At 54.3% G+C, this 15,944-nt stretch overlaps 1 protein-coding gene across 2 annotated transcripts in view; it reads left to right on the top strand.

Annotated features, from left to right (window-relative positions):
* Nucleotides 1-15,944, top strand: part of HPSE2 (heparanase 2 (inactive)) — a 110,020-nt gene that overhangs the window by 86,018 nt on the left and 8,058 nt on the right. For both annotated transcript variants that reach the window (XM_061459038.1, XM_061459037.1), the window contains 3 exons: nt 5,206-5,299; nt 7,859-7,965; nt 9,065-9,179. In XM_061459038.1, coding sequence (XP_061315022.1) covers nt 5,206-5,299; nt 7,859-7,965; nt 9,065-9,179 — 316 coding nt within the window. The remainder of the gene's footprint in view (nt 1-5,205; nt 5,300-7,858; nt 7,966-9,064; nt 9,180-15,944) is intronic.

Raw genomic sequence — 15,944 nt, 5'->3', positions numbered from 1 at the left:
CAAAGCCTGTGGAAATCTATCCCTGTGTTCCTTGGAGAATGCCACATTATCTTCCAAGATGGAAAGGCACTTGCCGTATGTGGCAAATCGGATGCCAAGCACATGTGTATCTGTTTGAGACACTGCCTAAGATGCTTTTGCCACAGTTGGTTTGGGTGACATCTCTTCTTGTTCAGATATGTTGAGTGTGCAGGTGGAGATTCTCATGAGGCAATAGCAGGTGGCAGATTTCCCAAAGTTGCTGGGGGAGCAGTTGCCCAGCATGCATGCACACACTGATGTATATAGCAAGGACATATATTTGGGCTTGTGTGAGCCTGCTGTGAGTGTTCAGAACACAGTATCTTCAGGTTGTGTCCGGAGGAAGGGGCTGCATGAAGGAATCACTGGCCCATCTCCACGTCTAAATAAACCTGCCCAGGGCACTACTTTGCCCACTGGCTTGCCATCCTCTGCACTGTCTGATGGAGGACACAGTCCCTGGTAGCATGACGGCTCTGACCACCAGCATGGTCCCAAGTGATGCCAGGGCATGAGTGGGGAGATGGCATGAGCTAGAGATGGCTCACACCAGAGGACAGACAAAGACACCTTGTTTGGGGGCAGAAAAAATCATGAGTGTGAATTGTGCCTTTAGAGCCAGAGAGCGTCCCCCAGTCATTCTTCTTTATCAGTGTCTTTGTTAGTTGACTGGAGGTGGGCAGCACCTCTCCCCCATGCCCACAGGTCTTTACCTGGGAGGCAGGTCACATCCTTCCCAGGGTAGCAGGGTGGCTGCCCTGTGTCCTCTGCTGCAGACCTGGGCTCTGCCTTCTCCTCGGAGGGATGCTCAGGGATAGAGGCCACCTCTGTCAGCAGAGGTGTCTGAGTTTCACAGCTGTGGTAGCAGCGGGTGTCACAGTGTCGGTAGGGATGTGCCCTGCTCGGTGTCCCCTGTAGGCGGGTGCCCTAATTCCTAGCAGACTCTCCCCATAGCAGTAGGCAACAAAGTAGATCCGGAAATTCCTGAGCTTTGGGAAGTGGGCTTTAACGTAATTAACTGCAACAGAAGAAGAGGTCAGATAATAGGGGCAAAGGTTTCTCTTTAAAATGAAAGAGGAGGTAAATGAAACCAGCTGCCCAGGAGCCAGTGCCTTCATTAAACATGGGATGATGCTCGTGGTCCCATGCAGCAAATTGTGAATCCAGAAAACCATTTTAAAGGCAGAACAATACCTGAGGTGACAGAATAGAGATGTGTAGCTTGCCCAGGTTTGCCTAAGTACCTTGGTGCCTGGCACTGTCCTTCTCTGGGAGCTGTGTGCACCCTGGCCTTGCTGCCTGCCAAAGAACAAGGGCATTTCTGACTGGCAGCTGTGCTCAGCTCTGCCTCAGTACTGCTCCCAGCTCTTGTCTTTGTGCCTCAAGCCTTATGCTACACTTCCAGCCAGGAACAGGGGCCAGGAATTCCTAGCACTGGCACAAATCCCTTCCCAGCCCTTGGCTGAGTCTTTCCTTGCACCGTGCTCTGGTTTGGCAGCCTCTAGAGTGATACAGTCACACCTCCCTTTGCAAAGTGCACTGATCTCATTCTGGGTTTCTAGGGCATATATAAATGGGCTTTTTAGAAATGGGGTAAACAGAAGGGGTAGAGCTGGTCGCAGCTTTGTATAGTACACTAGGGCACACATACTGGCTGTATATGGCCTTTCCTCTGAGATGTACGTCTCACCTAGGATTTAGCTGCTAGCTCCCTCTTTTCCTTGGCTGGCTCTTTTCATGTCCCTGCAGATTGTCTGTCTACAGAGATAATGGTGTTAAACTGGGGGTCACAATGAGTCAGTTCTGCATGTAATTGCCTGTATCTATTCTCTCCTATATTATGATAAACAGCATGGTCTGTGCCCACGGTGGGCATGCTGATATCTCCTAGGCTTTGGGACCAGCTCTGGTGCTGCATCATACATACGCAGAACCCACTGGATGATCTGCCAGCCTGTGCTGGAGACAAAAAGCTATTCCATGAGCTACATCTCCTCTGCTGTCATGGCTGCCAGAGACCCTGCGGAGGGTTTGTGCCCTCCTTTGGCACTTGGCAGAGCACCAGGAGAGGAGGATGTGGATGCTGCAGCCCCCGGGGCTGGATCAGCCCGGCTGCCTGTGCACCGTGCTGCTGCCTGGGGAGGTGCTGTCAGCGCTGGAGCTCTCTGCAGCTGCTGCTGGCTTTTCTGGAGGTTGGAGAGTTCAGGGTTTTTTTCAAGTCAAGTGCACTGAGTCATTGCAAATATCAGCAAAGCTGCAGCCATTGCTCCTGGGAATAATCCACGCCTAATGAGCGCTTCTCCTGCTTTAAAGGCCTGTCGGTTGTTTACATTTTGCAGATTTCTATACTGTCTTCGCTGACAGTTAAAGCTCAAGAACAAGAGCCCTCCTCAGTGACAAAGCCTATAGCTGGAAATGGCTTACTCGTTCTTGAGTAGCCTGGTACCAGCAAAGCCCTCAGTGCCCTCTGCCTTGCAAGCCTTGTGCAGAGGGTGCCATTGTCACTCTTTCCCAGTCTGGGAAGGTTGAAAGTACTTGCTGGTGTCTGAGTACTTCCTAGGCACGAGATCCTTTCTCACCTCACAGGACCTTGCAATTGTCTTCAAGCTCTGCTTAAATACCCGAAGCCGAGGAGCTCCCCTCCTCACCACCCCAGGAGATGTGCCACCACCAAGATCTGATACTGCAGCCAGTTTACTTTTGCTTTTCATCCCTCCACCAGTCCCCATTTCTCTGGCTTGTTAACAGAAGTGTCAAAAACCCATGACCATGGCACCGTCCGGAGGCAATTCTCTTCCATGCAGGGTCTCGGCTGTGCTCAGCACAGCAGCACCTTCCATTGCCTCCTCCACGCAATCCCTGGGAGGCAGAAGCTCCTCTGGGGCTGCTCTGGAGAGATGCTCCTCTCCCTTGGCAGAGGAGCTGCAGGTTAAAGCACACTTTGTGCTTGAATGAGAGGATGAGAAGGTACAAGCCTGCCTTTGCTCTCTGAGGGGTTTATTCTGAGGTCTCTCTAACTCCATCTTTTCCCAGTCAGTGCAACCTTGTTTTTTTATGGCCTTTCCGCCAGTTTTTGGCCCAGGTGATGGGGTTTTTCGTCCACAGCAATCTGAAAAAATCGTTTCTGTTCAGCTCTTAAGTGCTGTGCTAAACTCCAAACATCTGCCATCCCCAGAGTCCATTCCTTTGTAATTTTGCCTTAAAAAGTAATCTCTGTAAACCCCACCGCTGCCTGCTGCTTACAGATCTGCTCTCCTCCCGGCATCCAGTGGTTTGATAGTGTGTAAGTGATTGGAACAACTCTGAACACTTCCTAAGTGCCCCCCTGGAGATAATCTCTGCCCTTAGCACTTTCCAGTCATCATGGACATACAGAATTGCCTCTTGCCTCCTTCTCTGCATTACACACCATTGGAATGAAACTGGGATGTGACTGGCATGATCCCCTGCTTTGCTGGGGACGCAGCTGGGACTGCACGCTGGAGGAAGGGCTGCCAGAGGAGATTCTTCTCATGTAATGCATTTGCAAGTTGAGCCTGTAATGCATTTCTGTTCTGGGACAGTTTGTGCTGGCACTGTTCCCCCTTCACCATAGCCCTGCACAGTTTCAAGTGCATTTACTCTGTTACCTGGAGCAGTGAGACACAAAACCCCTCACTGAGCACTCATGCATGCTGCACATGTGGTGAATGCTCTGGCTGAGGCTTAGTTAGCTCACAGCATCCTTTGGGGATGCTCCTGCATTCCAGCACCCAAGTGAAGCAGCCACTGTGGCTGCTACAGCAGCTGTCTGGTACAGATGAGATGGAAGTTATGGAGAGATCAGCCCTGGAAAGGTGAATCCACCTTTCTTCAGACCCCAGGTCATCATCCTGTTATCCATCCCAGCACCCACGGCTGCACTGAAGTCTGTGGAGAGAGAAGCCAAGTGAATGTGGCTCCAGTGACAGATGGAAGGCAATGGCTGAGCCCCAGACCCTTCCTCAGGAGGAGCTAGCTGGGATGACCTCCAGCCACAGGGTGTTTGCACTCGAGGGCAGACTGCTTCACCTTATGTCCTGAGCTGGGAGACAGTATTGAGGCATTTCAGAGCCTTCTTCCCACACCTAGAGACAGATGATTCACATCACAATTGGCAGCACTATGGCTGTGTTTTATATAAGCAAGCACATGGATAACAGGAATCAGTCTCTGTATGGGAAACACACCTTGACATTCCCAGAGAAGAAGGGATTTCTGTGAGAGCAGGACTTGCCATGCAGGTAACAGCCCTGGCATTTCTTAAGTGGGAGATCAGCTGTGGATTTGCTGGAAGGTCAAGGAAGGAAGCTGCAGGTGTGCAGGGATGCTGGGAGCAGGGCTCACTCTGATGCTGTAGGTCTTCAGCCTTTGCACTCCACGGTTGCATGGTGTTCAGAAACACCATCAGAGCTGGAGTGTTATTACTGCAGCAGGATGTTCATGAACGGTTCCGGTTCTGGCAACTCTGGACCAGTAGAGGCTCTGTACAGTCCCCCCTGCAGACCAGCCATTGTACTGAGAGTGTCCCATGACAATGCAGTTATTCCCATGGCTGGGAGCACAGGCAGCCTCTCCCATCCCCTCCTGAGTGTTGTGATTGCTCAGGACCCTTCTCCCCTCTGCTGTCCAGTAGCAATCATCCTGGGCCCAGGGGGATGCAATCATCCCCCCCTCAGGGGGATGACCCAGGGGATGGGTTCAGACAGGATGAGCCAGGCGAGTGGAAGATCTCCCAGCACCTCCCTGGTTGTGGACCCCAGGCGTTACTATCACAGACATTGTGCTGGAGGGTCTCTTTCTGTGGGGTCTTCATGAGATCTGTGCAGAGGGTGCTGCAGAGCCTTTGTGGGTTGGGTGCTCCCAACCTTTGGCATTCTGGTCCCAGCATTTCACCAGCAGTAGTTAAGAAAGTGCTAAACCTCCCATGGTTTCTGCGGTGCAGGTTGCTCAGTGTTCAGGAAGCATCCACCTCACACTCTGCTTGGAGGCTGAATGCATTTGCCAGACACAGGCACAGCCAGAGGGCCAGGATAATTTGCAAGCAGGGACTGCCCCAGGGCAGAGGAAGCCTCTTGGCATGGGGCAGCAGCAGGAGGGGAGGACATGTTTTGAGGCAGAGCTATTCCCAGCTCTCTGATCCCTGTCTTCTTGTTTTCCTTCCAGTTACTACATCGATGGCCGAGTGGCCAAAGTGACAGACTTCCTGAAAACGCGCCTGTTGGACACACTGTCTGACCAGATCAGGAAAATACAGAAAGTGCGTGAGTGCAAAGGGTCTGCAAGGGGCAAAGAGGTGCCGTGAACCCAGCCTTGGCACAGCTTGGGGCCGGGGCTCCAGCCGCAGCACCAACGTGCTCCCAGGGGAGCTGGCATGAGGCCGGGGGAAGCTGTGCTTCAGTCTCAATCCAGTGAGACCTCATGCAGGGGATGTAAGGAAAGACCAGGCAGCATGATGCCTGGCCTGGGGTGGGATGCATGGCAGGGAGGGAGGGAAGCAGTCACAGGCTGCAGCGTGGTGTCCTGGGATGTGGGCTGGATGCATGGGGCAGGGGCATGCACTGCCATGCAAAGCCTTTCTAAAGCAGCTGGCTGGCTTGAGTCTCCCATCCGCCTGTTCCTGAAGGGAGCAGCATACAACATGGGTATTGTCTAAAATTTACTCCCAAGGACAAGAAGAGGGAGCAGCAAGGCAGTACCAAACCATCCCGAGCACGTGTCTGCTTGGAAGGGAGCTCCTACTGCAGTATCTTGCCCCACTTGCTCACAGTGCCTGAAAATGCTGCTTGCAAAGTTGTGACAGTTGCATTTCCAGGGTGGTTTTCACCAGTGGAGAATGATGGTCATTGTAAACAACTGTATGTTTGTTTCCCCTGATGATCCTGGTTTGACTGTGTTATAAAACCCAGCTGTGCTGGCGTGCAGTGTCAAAGCCCGTGGCCTTGCCTGGCGAGCACAGCCTGCAGCAAGTGCTCCTCTCCCCACTGGCCAGAGGGAATGAACTTGCACCTCTAATAACTGGGTAGGTGATGGGGCTTTGCAGGGTTCCCCCACTTTGACTGATATGGGGGCCAGGGCTGTGACCGCCCTGCTCAATTGTCAGTCCCTGAAGAAATAAGGAACATTCAGTGAGCAGGGAAGGCTTTAGGGACCAGAGTGGATGTCCATCTGTCTGTCTTGTCTAGGTTTTCATACCATATCAGTCACCACAATGTCTTACCGTTGTAATTCCCACAGGGAGAAACCATAGGATGTGTAAACAACTCAAAGAGGCCCTAGGAAAGGGGATGCGAGGGTCGGCACAGCAAAACTGGAGGAGACGAGCGGCTCGCCGCATCCTCTGGCACAAGCTGGGAGTCATCCATGCATGCGGATGATCCTCCTGCTGCGGGGAGGCGTGGCGGGTGTCTGGTGGGATCAGCATGGGTGACATCGAGAGGCACTGTCTGACCCTGCTCCCACTGCGGGCACAACGTGACACAGAAGTGGTGGCTCGAGTCCCAGCTCTGCTGCAGGTTGGGAACTTGCTGGGGAAGGAGCAGGACACCATCCATCCCCAGACCAGAGGCAGCAAGGAGATGCCCTCAGTGTGGGTTGGCTGAATCCTCACATCCATAGGGCAGGATTTGGTCTGTGTGAGGCAGGACCAGGGAAGGACTCTCCTGGGAATGCCAATGTGGCTGAGGAAAAGCACAGCACTGGGTGCTAATAGCCTCCAGCTTGGCTTTGAGTCCGTGCATCCTGCCGGAGCTGATTAGAGCAGCTGGGCTTGTCCACTTCCCTGTTTTATTGCTTCCTCTCTGACTGGGGAAGGTGGCGGGCTTAGATAATTACAGGCAGGATGCCAACACCTCTGGGGCTTCAGTCAGGGATGTCGACTCTCACAGGCTGTGAGTGGGAGGCAGCCCAGAGCTGGCGTATTTAACATCTTTGAGGGATCCCAGTCCATCCAGCACATTCCAGCTCTCCTCACTAATGGGGCAGAATCTGTCAGGCTGCACAGAGCACTCCTCAGGCCGCTGGGTTTGCAGACATCTGCTCACAGGAGCTCATCACCCAGCCTGGACAAGTGAGATTGCGGGAGAGAGGATGGGGCATTGCATGGTGCTGGATGTTGTCTGCATGGGGAGAGAGCAGTTCCAGCCATCCAAGGCCTCCTGTCCTGCTTGGCGTCTCACAGGGGTTTGTGCTGCCGGCTGGAGCCTAGTAAGGGGTGGGACAGCACGCTCAGACCTAATGTCCTGCCTCTGCCAGGGATCCCCTCAGGTAGCAAAGCAGCCCCTGCTCAGCCATGGGGCTGGATCTACCCTCACCCAGCAACATCCACTGCGTTCCTCTCAAGTGCCCACCGTTCCTCCATGTGCCTCCAGGACATGTCCCAGTGCCCAAACACCACAGAGCTGTTGGAGCTCGCGTGCTCCCTGTGCCTGGCAGCCACCTTGCATGGGGACATGGAGAGCTGAGGTGATGTGGCAGGACAGCCTGCAGAATGGAGAGCGTATGGACACCACAGGAAGGAGCAGGGTCTGCTTTGGGAGCATGAGAGTACATTTGTGATGGCATGTTTGGAGCAGCTCCAGAAGATGGGTAGTGAACATGGGGCAGTGGCAGGAGAGAAAAGAACAGTCTCCCACCACCCAGCCATGGTGAAGACATCTGGTGACCATGCCAGAGTTAGGCAGGCGCTGCCTGCACAGTAGCACTGTTACCAAAGGTCTCTGTAAGCCTTCTCAGGGCATAGCACAGGAGAAGATGTCTGCCTTGGATCTAAATCACAGGTTCATGAAAGCCATTTTGGTTGCTTTTGTCTCCGGCGCAGGTAGTGAACACATACACACCAGGGAAGAAGATCTGGCTGGAAGGTGTTGGTGCAACTTCATCCGGAGGCATGAACAACCTCTCCGATTCCTATGCGGCCGGGTTCCTGTGAGTTATTCCAGCTCACCGGCACCAGGATGCTGCCAACCCCATGAGCTTGGAGGGCTTGGGTGCTGCAAAGGGTCTGCAGCCGGGAGGGGGACAGCTCTGTGCCTAGACACCACATCTGTACCCCTCTCAGGACTCCCCAGCAGCCTGGGCACTGGTTTTTGATCTGTAGTATCCCTATTACCTCTCCTCAGCTCTGCTTTCCTGCAGGTGACCCAGGCTCTGGCATACCCAGAGAAACAGAGTAAGGAGGGGACCACTCGGGATCCCACATGGGTACCCACTGTGTGCTCACAGGGCACAGGTATGGAAGGGAGGTGTGATCTGAGCACGCCAGCTGTGGAACCCAGGGCTGGAATCCCCATCGGCTTGCCTTGCTCAGCAGCTCAGGATCACCTGGGCTTCCTCTTGTTCTGCATCTCTGATTCAGGCTGCAGCCACACATCCCTGGGTGCATTCACTCCTGGGACACCTGCCCAAGGGAGCACTTGTCAGGGCTCTGCGCTGGGAACCATTTTCTCTCCTTCCAAAGCTACAGTCATTCCTGGCTCCTGGGGCTTGTCTACTGGCAGGGCCCCATGGCATGGCCATCCTACTGCAAAGCCCAGGTTCATGTCTTCAGAGCTGGCTGTGATCACAAAAGATGGAGGAAGAATATCCACGCTTTCGGGGGAGGTGTGGGGACATGCGTGGGGTATTGGGGCTGTCGCAGGCTGTGAGGGTTGAAGACTTTGCCCAGGAGGTGTGAGGAGACAGGCTGGTGCAAAGGTCCAGTCCCCCTGCTGAGACACGGGGTGCAGAGTTCTGCAGGCCAGGGAGCACCCCAGGCTTTGGGCACAGGGCTGTGACGCTGGGGTGCACGCAGAGGCTGAGGCACCAGGGTGCCTGCACCAGGGGCAGAGGCATGCAGGCTTTCCGGGCAGGGATGGTAGGAGCTGGTTAACACCCAGCTCACAAAACCACCTGAAAGCTTTAGCTCAAGTGCTGGGAGCAGGCACCAGGTTGGGTGCATTGGAGTGATGCCCTGTACTGGATCACACCTGCGCCACTGGGGCTGGGTGATCCCCCAACGTCCTAACTCTGCTCCCTCCATCCTCAGGTGGCTGAACACGCTGGGCTTGCTGGCCAGCCGGGGCATCGACGTGGTGGTGCGGCACTCCTTCCTCGACCATGGCCACAACCACCTTGTGGACCACAACTTCAACCCCTTGCCGGTAGGTCTGCCTGGGGGCATCGCACTGGCTCTGGCTTCTTCCCGCTCATCTGGGGGGGGATTCTCTCTTTGTGGCCTGTCTGAACTCTGCTTGAAAATGTATTTTTCCAGATCTGTTTCTTGCTGCATTAATAGAAGGTGTTGGTTCATGCCAAACACATGTTGGAGGCAGATGGGAAGGCAATACCTCTTTAGCTGAAGCTTCATCTAGTGCCCATACTCCGTAGCACGGAGGGAGGCTGGTGTCACCAAGGGATGCCAGCTCAAACTGCAGAGTTGGAAGGAGGAAGGGATGTGGCAGAACCACCATGCATGGCCCAGGGCCAGGTGCCGGATTGCTAGTGGTGAGCTGGGGAAGGCAGGCTGGAGCCTCAGCACCCCACTTCAGATCTCTAGAAACCAAGGTGAAGGACATTCCCAGCTTCACAGGCAGCAGAAGTCTTCACTAGCATCCTGCAGCATCCCTTGTTCTTAAAAAATGCCAGGGCAGGGAGGAACTCCCAGCACATATGGTGCTGATAAAGAAACCATATGAAAACCCTGTTAAAAATAGCAGGTTTCCTTTTCCTGAGGCGGGGGGAGCTAGTAAGTACACTGGCTTGTAAGTGGAGAGCCTGGCAGCTCAGCTGGAAGCCCTGCATCTTCCCCTGAGGGGGTTTATCGGTCCATGACCCAGCAGACACTGCCGGCAGGCTGGGGATCAGCGTCAGAGAGGTGCACAACCCTGATATTGTGAACTTGCCTTTGATGCTGCACTGGGGCCTTGGGGCAGCTGCAGGGGTCAGAGGCTGAGGGACCCACACCTCAGTTGGCTCTACCTACTCAGCCAATGAAAACAGCATCTCCCCAACAGCATCCCTGCGCATCAGGGGAGGATGCAGGAGGGGTTGGTGAGACAAGATCTGTGCTATCCCCCCCCAACATGGCTCTGGAGAGCAAGCCAATGAGCAGGAGAGCACAGTCTCTTGCCTGTGCTACTCCTAGAGCACCAAGGGCTGCTCCCACATGCACCTCTCCAGTAAATGTACCTGCAGTTCTGGGGGCCCTGGGCCAGGGGGAGCTTGGGACACTTTGAATTTTGAGATGACTTTCAGGATGGGGCAAGCACTTGGCAGATTTCTTCTGAGAAGCCAATTCCCTTGGCCAAGCCACATCATCCACCCATCCCCTGGGGCCTCAGCTCCTCCTTGCCCACCCCAGGATCGCTCCTGACTGGGTGGGGACAGTTGGTGGCCAATGGCCATCTCACCCAGCACAATGGGCCAGTGGGTGGCCCATGCCCAGCTCTCCCAGCACAGTGGGGCAGCAGCCCTGGAGCGGCTGGAGCAGAAGTGCACTTCGGAGAGGCATTAAAGCCAGAGAAGGAGTTAGAGGGATAAATCCCGGGCTGTTAAACACAATGAAGGTCTTTAAAGTGGATTTTGCTGTTGATTTAAAGATAAGTCTCCTAATAAGTTAGATGCCACCCTCCTCATGGCTGTTTCCTCACTGTCCCATGTGCTTTATTGTTGACATCCCACATCCCACCACTGTGTTCCTGCACAAACACTGGCGGGTGCTTCCCTAACCCCTTTCCCTCCACTCCTGTGCTGATAAAGAGCCACATGCAGATGCAAACTGACGGAGGGTTTAAAAGCTGCAAACACCAAAAAGCCCAGTGAGACCAGACCGTGACCTGCTCCATGGGGCAGCAGCCGTGCTGTTCCCGTGGGAGCTATCAGGGAGATGAAAGCCGCTGACTGTACCTGTGCGGGGCCGCACTGTGAAATACAATCTGCTCATTAGCTGCCACGACAAAAGGGTTTCCACATGCTGGCTGGGCGTGAGGTAGCTGCCTGCTGAGAGAAGGGCTGCACTGACACAGCATCAATCACAGCTCCGGCTGGCAGCTCCTCAGCAAGCTGGGAGTCAGGGCTGCGCTCCCTGTAAGAGCCTTTGCACCTCCTCCCCTGCCAGTGCTGATCCCTGCTTGTCAGATAACAGGACAATGTGTTCTGGTGCTGACCTGAAGGGAGCCTTTTACAGCAGCATCCTTAGGTGCCAGGTAGTTGCATGGTCCAGGGAGAGTTTTCTGCACGGTCCAGGGATGGTGCAGTGATGCAAATACAACCTCCATCCTTGTGCTGAAGAGCTTCCCATATAAAGCCAAGCGATTTGTAGTCCATCACCATAAGATCACTATGCTGCTGCCATGTGAGCTTTTCTCCCTGACCTTCAGTTGATCCTGAAGCTGGTCCTTTGGATGCTGCTGGTCTTGTTCATGGTAGTACTGCCTTTATTTGGGCATATTACAGCAGATGGTATAAGGAAGCTTGTGAAAAGTGGTATAGGTGATATGTTGGGGGACCAATGTGGGAGTCTCAGCTTCTAAATCACATTTCTTCCTGCCTGTCTTCTGGGACTGCAGTGCTGTGGGAATTTGTTATCTTCAGGGGAAGGAGCAGGCAAATCACTGCACTGCTCCACGTGTAGCAGGGTTATAGTCGCTGCTGTGGCCCATGCTGTGAGCTAGTGAGGGGTAGGAGCACGTTGGGTGTGCAGAAAGCAGAGCTCCTCTCTGGCCATGGGCACTGCACAGCAAGCACAGTCAGCCTGGTGGGACTTGCTCTCTTTTCTGAGTGTCAGCCTTGGCTTGAAAATAAACTTGTAAACTCTGGCCATTTTGATGGGAAATGTAAGGGCACCTGGGAACAGCTGCTTTCAGGCAGGGATGCAGTGAAACTGTGAAGGTGGAGGTTTAAGCTGATCTATCCTGGGCTCTCATCTTTGATGGTGGTGCCGCCAAAGTCCCATGTGAGGGATGGGTGCTGCAGCAGGGGAAGGTGAGACCACCTCTATGAGCCCCTTTCCAGGTGCAGACCTGACGAAATGGGTTTCTTTTGCTGGATTAGTGGGGAGCAGAGCGGGAGAAACTGGACAACATGAGGTTCCCTGCCCCTGACACAGATGTGATCAGGCTGGGGAACAGAAATTCTCCAGCTGCCCTTAATGCAGGTGAGCTCAAGTGTTTTAATACTTTGTTATTTTTGAGATAACTTTTTAATGCATGGCTGGAGTGCTTTTTCTTCATGAACAATTGAGGCAGCCAGCTGTATAATAGTCCAGGATTGTGCTTGAGAAGCCCTTCAAATAAAGCCTTTTGCAGGTACATCAAACTGCTTGCCTGCACCTAAGCCCATCTATTCATGTGTGTGGGAGAGAGGAGCAGAGGAGAGGTTGGGCAGGAGCAGCCCTGACATTTGCTCTTCACAGGCCAGTGCCTCTGAAATGCTGCTCTGGCATTTAGTAGGTCTAGGCTCATTTCAGGCACACACTGTACATACTCCATCTCTCTTTCCTTAATCTCTCTCTGAAACAGTCCAGAGGGATGTAATACAATAAATATATTGCATCTCTCTGGGTTGTTTCAGAGAGAGATTAAGGAAAGAGAGATGGACTATATGCACTGTACATACACACAGGTGGGTGTGAGTTTTCTCTTCAGATCATTACTGCATGTTAAGGACCTTTCTGAACACTCTTCCACATGGCACTTGCCTCTTTTTCTTCCATCCCTGGTAGTTACTTCTCTCCCTTAATGGACAGTGCTGTAGCGTTATACCTATGTGTGGAAAAACTTGGGCAACGCAAATCCGATGGAAATGCCAAAGCTGAAATCCCAATTTTGTGGCTCCTCTTGCACTTTCTCCTAAGGACTGTGAATGGTGAGACACTTGGCTCTCCTGGGTCAGATAGATGATAAACTTCTTTTCTGCATATGTTTCATATGCAGCATGAGAAAAGCCCAGTGGGATCACAAGGTGAAGCAATGGCAGGGGCTGCCTGCTCAGCTGTGGTAGTAGAAGACAATATGATATTGCCTGTGAATTGATGGCGTCCTTGAGAAAGCATTGCAGCAGTGCAAAGGTCTGTGCCTGACAGTGCCGTGGTTGGACGCTTGGATGCTGCAGGTGATTTTTCACCTCCTTTGCTTAGCCCAAAGGAACTGAGAAGCTCAATGGGAAAGTTAGTGCCTGTCCTAGACAGGGGAGGATGGCTCAGATTGGGTCTGTCCTTAGTGATCTGTCCCCTTCCTAACCGGGCTTTCATAAAAGCCGTGGTGTGTATGAGCTCGGTGCCAGGCTACGGCTGTCCCCAGCATCTCTGCGTCCCGTCCTCAGGGCAGAGCCATGGTTCAAGCCGCATCCTCGGGATGCACCTGACCATTTGGTACCAACAGCACCTACCTGACCCATCCCCAGCAGGGACCAGTTGGCCTCCCTGGTCTCAGGGCGCACAGGGGCAAGGGGCCCTTTGGTGAGGTGCCGTGCTGGGTGCCAGGGGCAGGAGAGCGTCCCCGGGCCACGCTCCCTCCTGCTGCACGTACGCGCTCCCCGGTGCGCTCATTAGCTGAGCTGGCTTGGCGGGAGGCGCTGCTGACGGCAGCTGGGGAGGTCCCAGCCGCCTCCCGGCCGGTGCCTCTCCCTCCGCTGCGCTGTGCAGTAGGGGGCCCTCCCCAGCCCAGGGCTGCGAGGCCAGGTCCTCACCCACCAGCGCCCACCCCTACCCTGCCGTCGGCTCGCTGGGTGGCTGCGGGGCTGCTGCGCAGGGCAGCGTCCAGAGGCAAAGAGAAGACCCGCCATGCATAGAGGAAAGCGCACAGAGAGCCCTTTCCTCAAGCGCTCCCGCTCCAGCCGCCGAGCCCGGCCAGCTGGCTGCGGGGCTGCGGGAATTGAGCCCCGCTGCTGCTCCGGCCCATCTGCACACCCAGCACTGAGTCACTGTGCTGCGCACATGCAGCCGGACGAGCTCCAGGGGTAGGACTGTGGCTGCTGTCGTGTCCGTCCCGTCCCGTCCCCCAGCGGGGACCCTTGGCTTTGGGGTCGTTGATGGGAGATTTGGGCTGCAGGATGCCATGCGCCACACAGGCAGAGGATGAGGCATGGTCCCACGCCGGGAGCGACAAGGGGTGGGGAAAGGGAGCAGGTCCAGTGGAGCCTGCACACACATGGAAACTGTTCCTTATGACCATAAATCTGCCACGTGGGCGTCTGGCACCCCCATCTGCCCCACATGTTGGAGCACTGGCTCTGATGGGAGTGATGGCTGCAGACAGAGAAGGGTGGGAGAGGCAAGAGTGGGCAGGAGGTGTGCGTACAGGACGTTCACTTGGGCCGCATGTGGGAAGGATAAAATCCCAGGCAGGGCAGTTGTGCACAGCGGAAACGCTCTCCCAGGAGAGGTGCAGCCAGAGCATGGCCTGCTGAAGGGCAGAGTGGACCCTGCAGAAATCTCTCTGCCAGCCTTTGTACAAGTGCCTGAAGCAGTTCTGAGCAGGGCATCCACTCCACTTCCTTGTCCTTTCAACCATGACCATACCACATCTTCAGGACCCTGTCATCCTCTGCTTTCTGCACCTTCACTGCGTTCAGCCTTCTAGGAGCCGTAAGTCTGCTCTGAAGCTTGTTTTATCTGTGAACAAGGAGACAGATTTAAAGCACCTAAACTCTGCTTGCTGTCACAGCAGATTCAGGGCCCTTTCCTTCTTAGTGCAGCATAAAAGAGTCTCTGAAGTACATATGCTTGGACTCTCAAATTCATCAAAGCCATGCTGTGGCCAGCAGCTGGGGCACCCATCCGCTAGAGCTGCGGGACATGTGCAGACCCAGAGCCAGGCTGTTCCTCCTGAGCCAGAGCCTGGGGCAAACATACACTCCACCTGGGACCACCAGCAGCATCTTGTACTTGATAGGATCAATACAGCAACTGTCCACATCTCTCGGAGGCACCATGCTAGTGACCTGCCCTCCTCAGTGACAGAGGGAACCATGCTGGGGCCATGGAGGAGGTAGGACAGCAAGACCCTTCCCAGGGTGGTCTGGTGCTTGTCAGCAGGAGGGAGGGAAGTCGCATTATGGTGAAAAGCAGCAGCGGAACAGAAAACAGCAAAGAAATTGCATTTGATTTCCAAGCCTTCTGATCTAGTGGCTCTGTTCCCTTCCTGTGGCCTCCATTGCCTGGTCCCTGTTAGGGAGAGGTGATGACAGAAGAGAGGTTTGGCTGTTCCTCCATCTGCTCAGCTCTCCGAGAAGGTGGGGGCGCTGGGGACCAGCTTGTGCAGGGCAGCAGTAGGCAGGGGCCACTTCCCACTAGTCACTTTCACAGCGTCTGGGCAGGCAGTCCCCTTGGTGCCAACAGTGCCTAGCAGCAATTCCTGTGGCTGCTGCTTCCACAGCAGGAATTTTGCCTTTAATGTCAGTGTTTGGTCTTTCTCCAAGATGGGGAAAATGAGAAGAGACAGAGACAAGGGAGAAGGGTTGAGCAAAGGGTGTAGCAGCTTGAAGGCTGGGAAGACGTGATGCTCATTGGAGGCTTGGAGGGTTGTGCTCCTGGCACTGCTGGGGAAGACCCCTGGCTGTAGGATGAATGGCTGATGCTCACCCCAAACACAGATCTTGCGATGCTGCTGGCATCAGTGGATGAGAATGCTGCTCTCTGAGCCCATGGGAGCATGCATATAAGCAGGTTGTTAGGGATGGGAGCAACTCTCCTGGCTGTCCCCATGTGCTGCACTTTGGGATTTATTGCAGTTGTTATAAAACGTGACCTGGTTTCCTTTCCCTAACCACGTGTAGATATTCAGTCCAAAGGGCTAGACAAGAGCCAGCCTGCTGTAAGCTCCTATAAGTGCACAACACAGCCACAGCAGCAACTGTTCTGTTCTGTTCTACAGAGCTGCTCCTACCCTGGTTAGTGGAGTCGCTGCCCACCCTCACTGTGCCCGCTT

Source organism: Pezoporus flaviventris, unplaced genomic scaffold (assembly GCF_033815535.1).
Source record: "Pezoporus flaviventris isolate CSIRO_AGI_PZ_B2104156 unplaced genomic scaffold, CSIRO_AGI_Pfla_v1 ptg000029l, whole genome shotgun sequence".
Lineage (NCBI taxonomy): Eukaryota > Metazoa > Chordata > Aves > Psittaciformes > Psittacidae > Pezoporus > Pezoporus flaviventris.
Note: the sequence above shows the minus strand (reverse complement) of the source record. Positions and strands in the feature narration are given on the sequence as shown.